Source organism: Sabethes cyaneus, chromosome 2 (genome assembly GCF_943734655.1).
Source record: "Sabethes cyaneus chromosome 2, idSabCyanKW18_F2, whole genome shotgun sequence".
Classification (NCBI taxonomy): Eukaryota; Metazoa; Arthropoda; class Insecta; order Diptera; family Culicidae; genus Sabethes; species Sabethes cyaneus.
This window is the reverse complement of record NC_071354.1, coordinates 68,181,219-68,199,163: the sequence shown is the minus strand read 5'-3', so window position 1 is coordinate 68,199,163 and position 17,945 is coordinate 68,181,219. Positions and strand designations below refer to the sequence as shown.

The 17,945-nt window shown below is 40.5% G+C and overlaps 1 protein-coding gene across 6 annotated transcripts in view; it reads left to right on the top strand.

Annotated features, from left to right (window-relative positions):
* The window catches only part of LOC128738839 (SLIT-ROBO Rho GTPase-activating protein 1-like), a 173,156-nt gene extending 157,225 nt beyond the window's left edge, over positions 1-15,931 (top strand). For all 6 annotated transcript variants that reach the window (XM_053834259.1, XM_053834258.1, XM_053834257.1 and 3 more), the window contains 12 exons: positions 90-273; positions 365-530; positions 597-947; positions 1,014-1,502; positions 1,565-1,832; positions 1,906-2,118; positions 2,186-2,291; positions 2,353-2,577; positions 2,643-2,814; positions 6,024-6,103; positions 6,172-6,793; positions 12,872-15,931. In XM_053834259.1, coding sequence (XP_053690234.1) covers positions 90-273; positions 365-530; positions 597-947; positions 1,014-1,502; positions 1,565-1,832; positions 1,906-2,118; positions 2,186-2,291; positions 2,353-2,577; positions 2,643-2,814; positions 6,024-6,103; positions 6,172-6,793; positions 12,872-14,107 — 4,112 coding nt within the window. In that variant the 3' untranslated portion in view covers positions 14,108-15,931. The remainder of the gene's footprint in view (positions 1-89; positions 274-364; positions 531-596; positions 948-1,013; positions 1,503-1,564; positions 1,833-1,905; positions 2,119-2,185; positions 2,292-2,352; positions 2,578-2,642; positions 2,815-6,023; positions 6,104-6,171; positions 6,794-12,871) is intronic.
* The last annotated feature ends 2,014 nt before the right edge of the window (positions 15,932-17,945 follow it).

The window sequence follows — 17,945 nt, the reverse complement described above, 5'->3', positions numbered from 1 at the left end:
ATTTACCATTTCAACATTGTTGTCTTGAAGCACCTGAGCTACTTAATTAAAATATCTGTTTTTTTCTGTTTGCTTTATCTTTCTAATAGACATCCGACAACAGCTGAACGAACAGCTCAAGTTTCTCGACGTACGCATGGAATCACAGATCTCGCTGATTCAGGAATTGCAAGACTTCTTCCGGCGGCGCGGAGAGGTAGAGTTGGACTACAGCAAGAGTCTCGATAAGCTGGCCAAGAGCTTACAGTTACGACACAAGGAACAGCGACAAAAGTGAGTGCATATTATGGTGCAGTAGTTCAGCATGACATTAGATGCAATCACATACTCAATACCAATTCTGACCTATTGCTTTCCATTTCAGACGCGAACAGTGGCCAATGTTCTCGTCGTACTCATGCTGGCAACAGCTAGTGAATCAGACCAAATCCTTGTCCAGGGATCATGCTGCACTTTCCGAAATTTACTCAGTACACCTAGTGGCACGGTTGCAATCCGTTTGGGATGATGTGCAACGGATATACAGAAAGGTTTGTAATTGTCCTCCAAACAAACGATCAAATGATCATTATATCTATCTTTACTCGTTACTCTAGTGCCGCGAGATAGGCTTCGAGACGCACGTCGAGATCTTGCGAATCCTGCAGGAGCTACACACCAACATGAAAACCTATCACACTTACCAAACCGAGGCCAAGGAGGCCGAAAAGAAACTTCGAGCGGCCGAAAATCAACGCATGAAGCTGCAGCAAAGTGTGCCCAAAGAAAAGCTAGAACGAAGTAAAAAGTACCGACTGATCGAGAAGGAGGTACTGAAGCGCAAGAACAAATACACCGATGCAAGACTGAAGGCCCTGAAGGCGAAAAATGAGTACCAGCTGTGTCTGGAGGCTTCCAACACCACTATTCACAAATATTTCGTCGAGGATCTGAGCGATTTAATCGATGTAAGTATTCTTCTCATATATTAGTCTATTACGTTAGTAAAACAAATTTTTTTGAAACGATTTCAGTGCATGGATCTCGGATTCCACTCAGTAGTCTCGCGGGCGCTGCTGATGCACGTTTCTGCCGATCAGGGCCGCTGCCGGGCAGTTCTGAACAATACGGACACCCTATCGCACATAATAAACTCGATGGACAGTCGGGCTGACAAGCAAAAGTTCCTTGAGCAGCACAGTGCAGCTTTCATGATTCCGAAACGGCTCGAATTTCAGGGTCAGGAAGAAGACATTGAGCCGGAACTGCAGAAAGCATTACATCAGGAGATGGAATCTCGCCTGTTCCAACTCGAACAGAGGGTCAATAACCTTCGAATGGAATCGGAGGAAATTTGGAAGACGCTAGAAACGGCAGAAATTAATCTGCTGGAAATTCTAAACACCAAGGACTACGATTGTAGTGTTGCGTTTGGCGAGGGAGCGGCTGGTTTTCCGAAACCGGAAAATACGGCGCTCAAACTAAGATCGGACAAGAATGAGATCGAAGAATTTTATATAACGGTAGGATTCACTTCAACAAAAAAAGCTTTTGCGGCAATTTTCAATTTTTTTTTCCATTACAGAAAATTCGCGAATACATACTCGCTACATCACGAATAGCAAGGCTTGACTCTAAGGCAGAATTCTTGCGCAGTGCACTGACCAAGGACTCAGTCGTAAAGGCGGACACACTCACCAAATCCAACGTACCAAAGCGAAAGCGAATCGGTCGTATGAACAAATCCGGCCGGCCAAAGCTGTTCGGTGGTTCACTGGAGGAGTACCTGGAAACTACCGCTGAGGAAATTCCACTTATCCTGCGAAGCTGCATTCGGGTTATTAACTTATACGGTAGATTTCTAATCATGGTATAACTTGACGTTATTTAGTTACCGTTTTTTTTTGTTTTATATCGTTATCGCAGGGCTGCATCATCAGGGTATCTTCCGAGTGTCTGGATCTCAAGTAGAAATAAGTAACTTTAAGGAAGGCTTCGAACGGGGCGACGATCCGTTGGCCGACACTACTGATGCCTCGGACATCAATTCGGTGGCCGGGGTGTTGAAGCTATATCTGCGGGAGCTTCGAGAACCACTGTTCCCGTTGATTTACTTCGATCACTTCGTTTCGCTGGCACGTATGTTGATTTGTTTCCTCAACTAAAGAGTGGTTTTGTACACTGAGACTTTGGTTTATCATTTCAGAGCTAGAATCGAAGCATGAAATCGTGCTGGGCATTAGGAAATTCTTTCAGAGTTTGCCTAAATCGGTTGTCATCGTGATAAGATATTTGTTCGCGTTTTTAAACCAGTAAGTAAATTCAATGTTTATAGTAGAATTGTTGTACTCACGTGTAAGTGATTGGTTACAGTTTATCGGAATATTCAGACGAAAATATGATGGACGCATACAATTTGGCTATCTGTTTTGGACCCACGCTCATGCCGGCACCAGAAGACAAGGACCAGGTGCAGTACCAGAATCAGGTCAACGAACTGATCAAAAATATTATCGTCTATCACGCGGAACTATTCCCCAAGGATCTCGGAGGCATGCAGTATGAAAAATTTATCTCATCCGAACCGTTCGAGGATATGTAAGTCAAATGTGGTTATTAGATCAAGCGTCGGTTGCTAACCTTTTTATTTATGTTTGCAACAGTGATGTTGGCGACTCTCCCACGGAACAGGTATCAGAGGATCCGGACTCTGAAGTTTACCCATCGGAGGATGAATCAGACACATTCGAAGCAATTGTACAGTTTGACTTTAATGCACGCTCAGAACGTGAACTGTCGTTACGAAAGGGTGATAACGTGATACTCTACAATCAGGTAAATGTCACTGTACTTATACATTTGTTGCATGGTAATACCGGTATACCGGTGGGGCATTCGTTCTTAAGTATGTACCTTTGTATAGCTAATCTCGATGCTACTCATCGCCAATTTTCCAGGTGTCTTAGAAGTCCCAAGCTTTTTTCGACCTGGTCGGGCTACCTCGCACACTGTGCCCCTCTGTTGTTGCTGCCGTTGAAGGATTGTTGCAAAGTTTCGTTTTCACTGCACTGTCATCTGGTTCACCGTAGACTCCCGATTCTTGCCAGGTTTACTATGGAATGCTACTCAAGCAAGACCTTCCGTAGATCGACAGTCATACGTCCTCATTATTCTTCGTTTTCAGTTTGCTTTGCGCCGAACACTATCCGCAGCACCTTCCGCTCGAACATAGCAACGCTGCATTTGTCCTCCGTGAGCAAGGTCACGGCGTTAGGATTATAAAGCACTAACAGTCGTAGCAGTAGCGACTCGTGTAAGTTATTTGGCAAAATTTAGTACAGCAAAGTTGCACGACCCACGCGAAAAAGGGGAAAGCTGTAAGCAAAGTTATAGTCTCAATTTCAATTCCGCAGAGGACTGCCGGTTTCATTAGCCTTTTATACACCGTCAGCTCATCGTCGTCAATAGTTACTGTCCGTGGGAGGTGTCGAGGTCTGCGAAGGCTAAAATTTTGCTGAAGATCGTTCCCCTCGTTTCGATGTCCGCTTACCGGGTCACACCTTCAACAGTCATATTAAATAACATGCAGGACAATCCATCTCCTTTCCGCAATCCTCTGCGTGATTCGAAGGGATTAGAAAATTGTGCTTGTGCATTATCTGTCATAGCCGTTCGCGCTCGACTGTATCGGATGCTGCCCTGAAATGTCGCGGGCCTCCATAAAGCTATTGGGGATAGACGAAGTAGCAAAATCTGGGAGAGTACCTTATAGGCGGCGTTGATCAGCGTAATCCCGCGGTAATTGCAGCAATTGAGTCGATCGCCCTTTTTATAGATGGGACAAACTACAGATTTTTAGTTATAACTCGTTATAATGTTAGGATCAGGGGCGGACTGGCCCACCGGGCAACCGGGCAAATGCCCGGTGGGCCCCCGTAAAAATTTCGTTGTTACACAAAATGAGATTTTCCAAAATTTTTATTTCAGTTAAACTCTTTCTACGACTCACGAATGTTCAATTGCTGGGGCCCCATGATTTATGGAATCAACCGATTTGATGATTGAAAATTCAGCTTTAAATGGGACTGTTGGGCCCTGACCTTTAAACCAAAATTTCTATTTCAATTAAACGTTTTCTATGACTCACGAATGTTCATGATTCATGAAATCATTTAAGTTGAGTTGACTCATAATTTTTACTTATCCAGCGTCACACGAATCAACGTACCTAGTTCTGTGGAAAAACCAAGTCCTAGCGTTAACTGTCACAGCTCATTTCGTTTGACGCCTTGAAATCCATAAACATATGATGAGTCTGCAAGTTGTACTCCCGGAACTCGTCAGTTACTAGACGCAGGGTAAATATCTGATCCATCGTGAAGCGACCCTCATGAAATCCAGCTTGATACTCGCTGATGAAGAACTCAGCTAACGGACTCGGTCTAAACCACAGGATAGGGAGAGCACCTTATAGGCAAATTGAGCAACGTAATGCCTCGATAGTTTTTACTCTCAAGTCGATATCTGTTTTTAAAATTATGGGAAATGAGGCCAATCTAGCACTTCTCCGATATTTATTTTCCTTCCATATTCTGTTCCTGACAATGAGGTGGCGAATTGTTTCGTACAGCTGCTCGCTCCCCGTTTTTAGAAGTTCGGCCAGGATACCATCCTTTACAACAACCTTACCGTTTTTCAGCTCCCTGATTGCTCTTTTGACCTCCTCCTGTGTTGGTGGCTCCACAGTTTGGCCGTCGCTCAAAATTCTTATCCTGTACCTGCTGATCTTTGTGTTTACTTCTCTATTCAACAGCGCCTGGAAATACTCTTCCACCTGGCTGCTACCGTCGTTTTGTCAGTAGGCAGGTTGCCAGCACTATCATTGCACATCACAGGCATGGCAAAATTCTTGCACCTGACCGTTTTGTAGAAACTCCGTGTGTCGTTGCTGACGAACCTCTCCTCTGGACTGGCGAGCACGTGCTCTTCGTGCTGGCGTTTTTAGATTCGCGCATAGTCTCGAGCATTCCTCACATTGGAATCGTGTGAAGAAACTCTACAGAGGATTCACACAGAATACCTTGCTTATAGAAGCAGGATTCTTATAGGACAATCCAAGAGTTTAATCCCTGGGATAGCTATAACTCGGCAAGAGAATCGCCTGCACTATGAACTGTTCTGTTCTGACGTGTAGACGCAGTAAACTACTCATATATATTGAACTATTGACATCCTATCATTTATCACGTAAATCAAATCAAATATTGACGCTGCGGCAGATCCTCCAAAAAGTCCATGAATACAGAATTCAACGCACAATTATTTCATTGATTTCAAAGTTGCGTATGGTACCATCGACCGTAAAATCATGGCCATTCTAACCTCGCAGGGGACTTTATCAACGTCATGGTCCCTCATGTGAGCTGTTCAACATGCAGTTACAGGATATTATGAAAGGAGCAACACACAGGCACAATCTTCAGCAAATCTAGTTAGTTCGTCTGCTTTCCCAATGAAATGAATATTGTCGATAGAACGGCATCTGTGGTGGTGGCTGAACAAACTAAGACTCAAAGTAGCGAAGATTGGGTTGAAGAAAAATGCGTCCAAACTCAAGTACCGTGAAACGCTAATATGACGCACGCGCTAAAAGCTGGTAACTCGGTCCTAATAACGACTGAGTTTGTTTTGTTACGAGCATCGAGCCGCTATGCTGCCCGTTCTCCCGAAACTCAACACTCGACAGTGCCTGAGTCGAGTCGAGTTGCACGACATGACTTACAAAATAGAGCCCATATTCATTCGATTTACTGTCCTTGTAACGCTGATGTCTTTTGAGTAGATGTCGTTTTTAGTGTTAATTTACTATCATGAGACTATTGTAAATTGGGGCCCCTAATCTCAAAGGCCCAGTGGGCCCTTTGGCTCCCAGTCCACCCCTGGTTAGAATTTAGTCTAAAATTTCTTAGACATCATTGTATCACTATATTTCATCATCACTGAGTTATTGCACTATTTCTAAACACAGCATTTTCATCCTTTAGGTCTCCAACGATTGGTGGCGTGGAGCAGTGAACGGCAAAACCGGGCTCATTCCAGACAAATACATTTCACTCAAAATAAAGTAAGAGGTTTTTCTGCAACAATTTTGCATAAATGTTTAGTAATTGCTGACTGTTTTTCTATAAACAGGGACGAGGACCGGGACAAAAGTGAACACTTGAAGTCATCCAGCTCGGAGGAATCGGTCCGAAAGCGCCGCCCTAGCGGAAACATCTCTCTAAACAGTCAACTTTCGATCTGCACCCAGAACTCAAACACGCTGTCGAATATCACCTGTGGAAGCGATTACACGGGTTCAACTATCAGTACAGCGACTCAAGGGGGTGGTGGTGGTGGTGGAAACAGTTCAGCACCTCAAAGTGGTGCTGGCAGCGGCGGCGGTGGAAGTGGAAGTGGAAGCACCGCCAGTGTTCCCCCCGTAACTGGCTTGTTGCAAACTTCTATGTCTTCCTCGCCCGGTCATCCACAGTATCAAACGATTCAACAAATGCAACAACAGCAACAACAACAGCAGCAACAACAACAGCCGGCCCAAATTCCGATCAACCACCAAGTTACGCATCAACCACCGCTTCCGTCGGCTCATTCGATAAGCATTGGCGAAAAGCTGATAGCTGAGTTGAAAGATCCGGACTACATCCACTACGATACGGTAGACCTCAAAGCGTCGACCTACAGCTATCACGACGAACCGCACTCGTTCGAGACCTCAGCGGAATACCTGGAGGACATGAACCACTTCACATTCGAGGTACTGGAGACCACTGTTTGAACTGTTGGCCGCTTCTAATTATCTAGCTTCTCTGGCTTTGTACCGTGTCGCGGTCGATCGGTCTCGATTGTGCAGTATTTTGTTGGAAGTTATTCGAAAGAACGATGGAAAAGAACAAAACAAAAAAAACAAGACACAATGCTGCACACTTGATCGTTGATTGTTCGTTCGTTCGTTTGTCCGTTGTCATAATTGTTTGTCCCGCAAATTATTGTGCATTCAGCAGCAGTCCATGTGAAAGATAGCTACACTGCGAAAATGTGTAATTTTAAACTGTGTCACGAGTGGCCGTACCGTAGCGTTCTGCCGTTTGTTTAGTCTAGTTGTGTTTTTCTTTGTTTTTTTTTGTGCGTGTGTGTAGAAGTTCAATTTATTTCTTTTCTCTTATTGTTTTTTGTATGATAAGTTTAAGTGGCAGCTGAAAAAAATCTGGCTAGAAGGACTATCAGTTGAAGTTCAACTTACTCTAAGGTCTGCATGCACTTTGAATGTGGCCTAATTAGCTCAGTGCTTGTATTCTTAGCGTGTTTAATAATTAGTCTATTCTATAGATTACCTTTAAAAATGACAAAAGTCTTGTATTTTACTGCAACTATTATTGAGTTTTTATCTTATTATAAGCATAATGAGCTGAAGGTTTTTCGTATTATACCATTCCTAAAATGAGAACTAACAAAACTCTTCTTTAGTTGTTTGAAATCTTCAAGGACTGGGCTTGGTCACTATCCACGTCTTTTTGAACTTTTCTACTTTCGGTTAGATCTAAAACATCACACAATCTCGATTCGCGAAGTGTATCGAACTAAGAGGTAGCCATTTTGTTAAGTTAGAATCTAGTAAAAGCAACACGATAGAGGGTCATATTAAATATGGCTTTAACGATCCTTAACGGTTAAGAATCCACACTATACAGAATTCGAAATAAATGTTAGCCTTCGTACTAATTGATTGATGAAAGCGCGTGTTGGCATAGTTTTGAAAATATTATTCCATAACACCCCAACGGACTGACTAATTCACTGGTTCGATTCGGAGGTACGTTTTGCGTTTTGTTTTGTTTTGTCAAATCCGGGGAAAATTCCGGTTCCAGTTACTCGAACTGTTTCATTTGTTCGATTTTTGTTATGTTATCTTCTTGTGTTATGTGCCGAGCTTCAAACTAGGATTTCAGTCCCACAACAGAGTCGGAAGGTGAGACAAATTTTCGCTATTCTTTTTCGTGTTTCATGTCTGTTTGTTTTTCTTTCGATATACTAACCTCTGTCGTCTGTTGGTTAACAAGTTTGCTAACTAATTTAGTTTCTCTCTTCGTGTGTTATGATTTGTTGCTAATACTTGACTGAATATAATTAATTTTTTAGTTAGTGTTAATTAATTAATCTGCTAAATGTAGTTTGTAATATTGATATAGTTTTCAAACTAATTGACTCTAAATTAAAGTACCTACTTTAAAACTCCAGGGTGAATGGAAAATGTTTTTAAAAGCAGAAAAGGTTGGTAGATTTGGTTTGAGTTCTATTGTTGTACTTAGTGAATGAATTTAATATTGCCAGGTTATGTTTATTGCTGCTGCGATCTTCTGGAATGCGCATGAGTGTCTGAAAAATGCACAATACAATGCAATCGGTTTCCCACAGTATGGTCCGGATTTTGTGTTATCTTCAACTCTGAATTAATAAGTAATTTTTGGATTTAGTTCAATCGGTTTATAGATCTTATTTAGTGATGCCAAATCTACTGATTTAGCAATTTTCTACTGCGAATGCTCATATCTCCGGAGTTCTTCTGAGAGAAACAAAAGAACAGAACAGTATACAGATTTTACTTTAATGAATAGTGAATTAAAAAGGAAATATTTACATTAATACTGCTATGCTGTCAATACGAACTAGCATTTTTCATTTTGAGGGTAGTTGGAATTCTTCACCTTTACATGCGTTGATGATGTGATTTCATTACTACTGTCATGCGACTCAGGTTGTTCTTTATGTCCAAGTAGCAGGAATCCTTGATGTCTTTGCATTTACTAGTTTCACTCTTTTTACGTGATAATTAAAAACTATTACACATTCCTCGAGCAACATGTAAACGGGATTATGAGCAAATGAAAGATTCTCTTGGTGTCTCCTCTTTCACGTTTATAACGTTTATAAAGCAATTTTTCATCATCAAGAGCTAGCTAATAACGCCAGCAATCGTTTCATCCAAAATTAATCCATTCAACTGCATTTGCATCGCCGTGATAAGCGGAAAAGTGACGACATGAAGAGAATCTCTCATTTTCACATAAGTCCTTTTCACATGTTGTTCGAGATTTAAGCGTCAAAAAATAATGAATAAACGGTGAAAAAAAAAGCAAAAAGACGACGAAAATGTGGCGAAAAGTAAATGAAAAGAAAACAAAAATACGACGAAAGTAATATAAAAATACGATGAAAAGACGACAAAAAAACGAATAAAAACTATCAGAAAACTACAAAAAGACGCTTGAAAAGCGTTAGGTCGCAAAAAAGTTGACAAATATACGCCACAAAGACGACAAAAGAAGGATGCAAAGACCAGAAAAGACAATGTTTTTGTTGCAATGGCAACCAACAGGGTGGCGACAAATGGCCATAAAGTGATGATAAACAACAACAAAAAACGGCAAAATGGCGATAAAAGACGATGAAAAGATGACAAAAATCGAAGAAACAGATTGACGATGAAAAGACACTAAACACCAACGAAGAGACGACAAAAAGAAAGAAACCATCGAAAAAAGCGACAAAAAATACCAATATCAGACGTTAACAACAACGATCAGATGAAAAAATTACGATCAAAAGGAGATATCATAACCTCGAAACGTTGACAAAAATAGGACAGAATAATGACAGATAGACGACGAAAAGGAGGAAAAAAGAGAAAGATGACGAAAAAGTACCGAAAAAACAACTATAAAATGATGAGACGACGACGAAAGAACGATGAAAAAACTGCAAAAAGACGGCAAAGAGGCGACAAACATAAAGACAGCCTTTTGCTATCAAAAGGCGGCAAAAAGGTGTCGAGAAATGCCAAAAACACTGCAAATGGAGACAACCCACAGTTAAAAGCAACCAAAAAAGCATAAAATATGATTAAAATTGACAATAAAAATCAGTGAAAAGAGACAAAAAGACGATGTAAAGATGCCAGAAAGGCAGATGTTTTTTTTTTTTGTTTGATTATAGTGATTTTAACAGCTTGGGTCATTAGTGACTTCTGCGGGGTTGGGATTTGAGCCCGGGTTCTCGGCTTGAATGCTAACCACTACACCGGGATTGACCCCTTATGCAGATGTTAAGAAGAACGGAAAACAACTAACAGAAAAATAGATTAACTAACAGAAGTTAAAAGGACAAACAACGACAAGAAGATGATAGCAAAAGGTGAGGTTGGACTTAAAACTAAACATAAAATAGGAATAAAAACTGGACTTAAATTTGAAACTTGACTTGAAATTGGACTTCAAATTGATCTTGAAATTAGACTTTAAATTATGCTTGTGATCGGGTTTGGAATTGGACTTGAAATTATAATTGAATCGTTTGTTTGAGAACGCCTACACGCGCCACTTGACGCCATGACTTTTTGACAGAGTTGAATTCTCGGGGATTCCTCTTCTCTCAAAATTCAAGCCGAAGTTGGTTTAAATTGAACATTAAAAATTTTTATAGAGAAAGTAGGCACATGCCCAGTATGACCCATGTTTAGCAAAAGGTGACAGACAAAGTCACATAACAAAATAAGATGAAAAATCAGAGACAAAAAATGAAACGCACGTCGGTTCGCAGCAGGGCACTAATCCAGTCGAGAGGCTGGCCAGATTTGACAGTTGAGCAGCCTTACAAACAGATATAGTGCAAATAGCCTGACACTTTAGCATTATATCTGCTGATACACTGCTATCTAAGTGCCATTTTTAATGCTGATTAATTATTGCTAGTTTTGAAATTATGTTTATAATTGAACTTTACTTACTTACTTACTTACTTAAGTGGCTTGCCGTCCTAAGACAAAGCCTGTAGAATAAGGTTTCTCCAATTAACTCGGTTGTGGGCTTCCGCTTTCCAATTCCTCGGACACCGAGTATTCTCCGCTAGATCTCGCTCCATCTGATCTAACCATCTTGCTCGCTGCACTTCTGGTCGTCTTTTCCTACTGGATAATTGAACTTTAGGATGTACTTTAAGTTGCGCTTGAAAATGAACTTAATATTGGAGTTGCAATTGGTCGGTGTTAAGTCAGATCGACCCACGTGACAAAGCTCTGATTTCGAGAAAAATGAATTTAAAGCTTGCCAGGTACTCTAGATTGTTTGAAGCTATTAATCGTTCTTGATATTGGAATTAAAATGAACCGGAAATTGGATACGGAATTCTATTTGAAATTAGACATAAAATCTGAAATAAAGACTAGAAATTGGACATGAAATTGAACAAAAGCTTGAATTGAAATTGGATTTACAATTAAAAATTGAAAATTTACTTGAAATTGACCCTTACGCTTTACTTCAAGTTTAGCTGGAAATTTCCAACTGGAAAATCCAACTTGGACTCGAAATCGGACACGAAATTGAACCTAAATTTAAACTTAACATGGGATTTGAATTGAAACTAAAATTGAAATTAAATTTTTGTTTAGTACTGGACTGGATATGTAACTTGAAATTGAACTAGAAATTATTATCAAAATTGGACTTTAAATTTTAGTTGAAATTAAAATTAATTTAGAATTAAAATTGGACTAATAAGACTTATTGGGCTCAAAATCGGACATGAAATTGAATTTGAAGTTAGACTCAAAATAAGAATTAACGTTAAACTTATTATTATTATTTGGAAAAGGATTTCAAATTGAACTTCAATATGACTTCGTCCATTAAATTGAACTAGAAGGTGGACCTAAATTGGATGTAAAATTGCGCTCGAAATTAGATTTAAAATTGAGCTTGAAGATGGACCCTAAACTGGTCTTGGCAATAGATTAGAATTTAAACATAACTTTAAGTTTGAAGCCGAACTTGAACATGGACTTGGAGTTTTGTTTGTTGTTTCATCTATTAATCTTGGAATCCGATATGAAATAGCGATATGGTATGAAATTGAACTTGAAATTGGACTTGAAAGTGAACTTAGGAATTAAAAATGGCTTAAAAATTGGGTTTGAAAGCGAACATGAAAGTGAACTTATAATTTAGTAATGATAATAGTAAAATTAGATGAAAAAAATCCTTTTTACTTTTTGAAATTAGGCTTAAAATTGGACATGAAGTTGGGTTTGAAATTGGACTTAGAATTGGACTTAAAACTAAACATAAAATAGGAATAAAAACTGGACTTAAATTTGAAACTTGACTTGAAATTGGACTTCAAATTGATCTTGAAATTAGACTTTAAATTATGCTTGTGATCGGGTTTGGAATTGGACTTGAAATTATAATTGAATCGTTTGTTTGAGAACGCCTACACGCGCCACTTGACGCCATGACTTTTTGACAGAGTTGAATTCTCGGGGATTCCTCTTCTCTCAAAATTCAAGCCGAAGTTGGTTTAAATTGAACATTAAAAATTTTTATAGAGAAAGTAGGCACATGCCCAGTATGACCCATGTTTAGGGACACCGGTGTAAAAGAATACCAAGTTAGCGAACACAAATTACAGTTATTTCTAAGATGACCATGTCAGTAGTATAAAATATTAAATTCTAATGACCTCTTCACCTTGTGGGGTTATGTTTTCCAGAAGCTTAGGTATTTTCGAATGAATGATGAACTGAACAGTTCCAGCGGCATATTACTAACTCAATCTGCTTTTAGCTTTAGATCGTTCTATTAGCTCTTTCGTACAATCTAATGCCACACTTTCTTCCATTTAAATTTGTTTCCGTTGTTCATTCAATCAATAGTCACTTGCTAAAACCCTGCCTCTTCCATTCATTACAAATATAAATGTCACTAATAAACTCACGTTCTTATTGCGAAACTTATTCCGATACATTCTCTAAATCTAGTTTTCAACTTTTTTCTTCCAGCAACAGAAACCATCGGAACCGATCTACGCCGAACCGACTAAAATCACCGTCCAACGCGATAAATCGCCACTTCCGAGCGGCGGCGGCGTCGAAAGTGGTGGCATTCTTGTTGCTGCTGCTGCTGTCGGGTCAGTTGGTGGTGGCGGCAGCGGCGGTGGTGAGGATCCCGATGACATGGTAGAATTTCGCTACGCCCTCGGCGGCATGGGAGACCCACCGGAGCACACCAAATCGGCACTGATGTTGAACCGTCGAAGTGACACCCTACCGCTGGGTAAGTCGGGAGACGGCAAGAACCAAGCCGGCGACGAAAATGGTGAGCTAAAACCGATGCGAAAGTACCATTCGAAAAGTTTTAGCCTCTCGGAAAATAAGCTCAGCTTGGTGTCCACCGTCGGTGGGAACACGGGAGCTTCGACGTTGAATGTGTTTCAGCAGAATCGAGATTTGTGGCAGAAGCGAGCCGCCCAGAGCTCCTATCAAAACTTGGCTACGTCGAGAATTCTAAGTCGGAACAGAATTGCACCGGATCTCGTTATGGATCTGCCTCCGGCTATTGGGAAAGATGGCCCCGGTAGTGCGTCACGTGAGTCTCTGGACAGTGAATTGGAGGATATGACATCAGCGGAACGGTTTGCTGCGCAAAACCAATGCACACTGAAGAAGAACGAGAGGTTCTCTACCGAGTCAGTGGTGTACGAGAACACGAGCAACACTGGGAAGAAAGAAGTTAAACTGGATTTGAAAGGCGGACCACCGCCGGATAAACCGAAAGCAGAAGTCAAACCACAGGAGAGTAACATCAAAACGCCGACTTCAACAGATATTCCAAAAATCATCGAAGAAGACGGTGGTGCTGATGTGGGAGAAGACGTTGCGGAGGGTATAACTAGGGTCACTTCAGAAGAGGTCGACCTGCATATCGACGAGTCATCCGTTGGCGAGGGACTCCAGGTAGCCGTATTAGTGCCGAAGGAACTGGCGAAAAGTCCGATCCCAGCACGAAATACGCAAAAGTTTGTATCTCAATTCGCCGATCTGCATCTGACCGGCGGATGTTTGGTGAAAGCCTCGGAAAGCACATCCGCGGCGGCTGCTACATCGCTCGCGCAGGAGCAGCAGGCTAAAAGTCTTAGCTCGTTCAAACCCCAGGTTAAGGTTAAACCACAAATATTGAAGAAGCCACAGGTACTTCCACCGCACACACCCGAGATGGGGCGACGGACACAGGACTAGAACCGGCGAATGGGCCTCGGTTGTCGGTCCAAAACACTCAATTTGTAAGTGATATACCAAATAGAACAGTAGGAAATCAGTAGGAAGTGAAATCGAGGAATTTTGTGCAAGGATGGCATGATGAATTATGGGAATTTGAGCGGTTATTGGGAATTGAGGGAAATATTACAGGGTCTGTCCCGAACATCGCGAACGCAAAGCAGGGGCGCACGCTTACTACAGTTTTAGCACAGAGAAGTTTTTGGTCGAATTTTAGAACGGGCATACGAATGAGTGCAGGAAATTGGACAGTAAAAACACCAATATTTCAATGTAACAATAAATACTATAATAATGTAAGACTGGATTGGTACAATATGCAAGTTGAGAAGAAAAATTAGGAAGGAAAATCGTTACTCAACCCCAAAATCGGATCAATCGTAGCAAGTAGTACTGTGACGCTCTCACGCAAATAAAAAATATCGAATTTCTAAGTCAGTAGCGGTACAATTTTTAAGTGTATTATTAAACGCAGGGAAATACGTGCGGATCGATAGGCCCAAAAAATTAAAAGAAATGTGTAGGAAGTAGAATGCGTAGGAGAAACGTACATCACAAAATTATCTTTTGATTATCATCAGGTTTAAGCAAGCAAGAAATAGTGCGCGCATAAGAAGGACTCTCTCCAGTGATTTGGGCGACAAACGATTTATTGATATTAGCATTAGTTTCAATTGTACTGCTAACAACATCTCCGATTTTAATTTTTTCATAGTTATTGTACAAGCATTCAATTATTTTAAATTAAGTTTCAACTTTGAAGGTATCGCTCTGGCGCAAGCAATCTACATTTGGATAAGTTTTAATAAAATAAACTATTTTTAAAGTTAAACTTATTCGGGAATATTCTTCGTTCACGTACCTAATTGTTTTTTGAAAAATATTCTGCCCAAATTTTTTGTATATGGACATCATTTATTGCGATCTCGAAGATTTGTCATTCGAATGATTCGTGACTTAAACAACGAAAGTTCAATTCCATATTTTTTTTGTGAGCTTTTTTTCGTCATTCAAATAAACGCTAAACCCGCCGATACTCTAGAAACTAGTTGGTTCTAATCCGTTCCAACCAAATCTGCATTACAATCCGATATCATAGTCACACTCGAACCATAGGAGTAATATAAGTACAATCTAACCACCAGGTTGTTGCATTCTAGGCACAATACAGACTAAAAATAGTTTACAGAACTACCTAGCAGCGGAAGCAGAATCTCAATTTAATCGGCTAATAAAAATCTTTGTTGTCCAACATTAATACGTATACAACTAAATCTGCAGCAAATACAGTAAACAATATTCAAAAAATAGTGAAGAAAAAAACAAGCTAATAGTATTCAAAACAAGGGAGCTATCAATCACTTCGGTGACTAAATCAAATAAAGTCTATATGAAATAGTAAAACTAATACCAATATACGAATCAAATCCGGTGATAAAGCACTAGTACATACTAGCAGTCTGAGTGCAGCATCAAGCCATAAAACAGAGACGACGAGTAAACAGAATGCATAAAGTTAGTACATACCTATCTGTTCCATCATATAACCTAGCGAAGTTGGCCATCCTTCTTAATCGTATCCACAGTCATTTTCATAGGCTCAAACGAACTGTCTGTCTGTCTGTCTGTCACGTGAAAGCTTATACACATTCAAAACTCTATCCACATTCTATACCATCTTGTAGCCATTGCATTGCATTACCATTTAATCACTACTGCACAACTCACATTAACCCGTACAATTGTTCCAGAATAAACGAATCTATGAAATCGCGAATGATTCGATAGCGGTAACTGCTGAAGTCATTTATAAAAGAAACTCCTTTTTCAGGGGCCCTTAGAAGCACTAGGTTTAACTCAGTAAGATTGTATATGTCCAGTTGTTTGTTGCTATGTTGCTACTACTTCGTTCAATCATGATGATCATGGGTGATAAGAAACCAAGCAGGATGTTTTCTTTGTCTCGGCTTTATTTTATTAATTTCACATCAAGGTTCCTAGGAATGTGGTTAAGGTCGTCTGCGAAGGCTAAAAGTTGACTACTTTCGCCCGAAGATCGTTTCTCTTGTTTCGATGTGGAAAGTGTCTCAAAAGATACACGTAGCGCATTACTCGCTCCAGGGTAGCCTTGATCAGTCTGTCTGTCAGTTTGTCCGGAAGACGGTTCTTGTGTACTAGCTGCCAGGTTTGTTGATGCTTGACTATATTGTTGTCATGCCAAAAGAGAAGGGCATCCGACTGGCACGTCGTATTCGTGTTGAACGAGCTTTGGCTTTGATGTTATTTGTAGTCAATTGGCCGTCTGAACAAAAGAGTTAGAGCATACTCTCCCATAAGATTTACACGGGAAAAGCAATGCAAACTGTTTTATTCATTGTCCTAATGACCCTTTTAAGGGCCACGAATGAATCACAAGTTGAATGTGACTGCGTGAACGCGTACGCTTTCAGCATTCAGCTTGCGCTTTTTGACGATCATTTGACTGTTTTTTGAATCCAGTCAATCTGCCGCTGCCGCCTTATAATTCATTTGACCTCTCAAGAGAAGCCAACAGTCGTTTTCTCGCTTTGCGTTAATATTGAAGAGTGTAAGCGGCAAACTGACTGGAAGCATAAGGTGATTAATTTTTACGTTTTTCTTTTTGTCTCCAAATCGGCTACCCAGAGTAATGGTTTGCCGCCCGGAGTCGGTCCGACGCAAGCGGGTATGAAATGGGGAAGGCAAATGAGAAGCGTCCAATATAGCTCTAGCCATCCCAGGCCCCTACCTAGCGCCTCCACGTGGCCATACCTGGTAATGCTCTATTGAGTAGCCAAGCTAGAAGGTGCGTTGTTGGGTGGTTCCCGGCTGCCTGGTCTCAAAACCGCGGGTTTGGGCAGACGTCGGAGCCACACGGCCTAGCTAATAGGTAAGCCTAATTGCTTATGAAGCATCTCCTGCTATATAGTAAAAACTTTGGCCAAAACGAGTTTAAATACTGGACGCTACTCTATTCCATACGAAGAACTGCTGGTGAGATTGTTCTATTTTTACCATATATACCACATTTCATCTTAATATCATATTATTAACAGTATTATTATTGATATCAAATGTGGAAGGCTGGATGACGGAGTTGATTGCCAACCTGAATCCTTAAGGTCTGAAGTAAATATGGCACTTCTCAATTCAAAATAAACAAATCATCACGTGGGTTAAAGTTGGTACAGCGAAATTGATTATTACATGGAAGGATCCTAATGCTGGAAGGCGACTCTTATAACCCCGAAATGCGCACAAGTGCGTCTGCTTGTGGGTCCGCCCAATGCCTTTTGGCCCTTCTGTAACAACATTAGTGTGAAATTCATTTGATAATCAAATTTGGATCTACTGTAATTCTACCCACATACATTGGCAAGTCCTTGAAATGATGGTGGCTTTCCCCTACTACTACTACTACTACTACTACTACTACTACTACTACTACTACTACTACTACTACTACTACTACTACTACTACTACTACTACTACTACTACTACTACTACTACTACTACTACTACTACTACTACTACTACTACTACTACTACTACTACTACTACTACTACTACTACTACTACTACTACTACTACTACTACTACTACTACTACTACTACTACTACTACTACTACTACTACTACTACTACTACTACTACTACTACTACTACTACTACTACTACTACTACTACTACTACTACTACTACTACTACTACTACTACTACTACTACTACTACTACTACTACTACTACTACTACTACTACTACTACTACTACTACTACTAC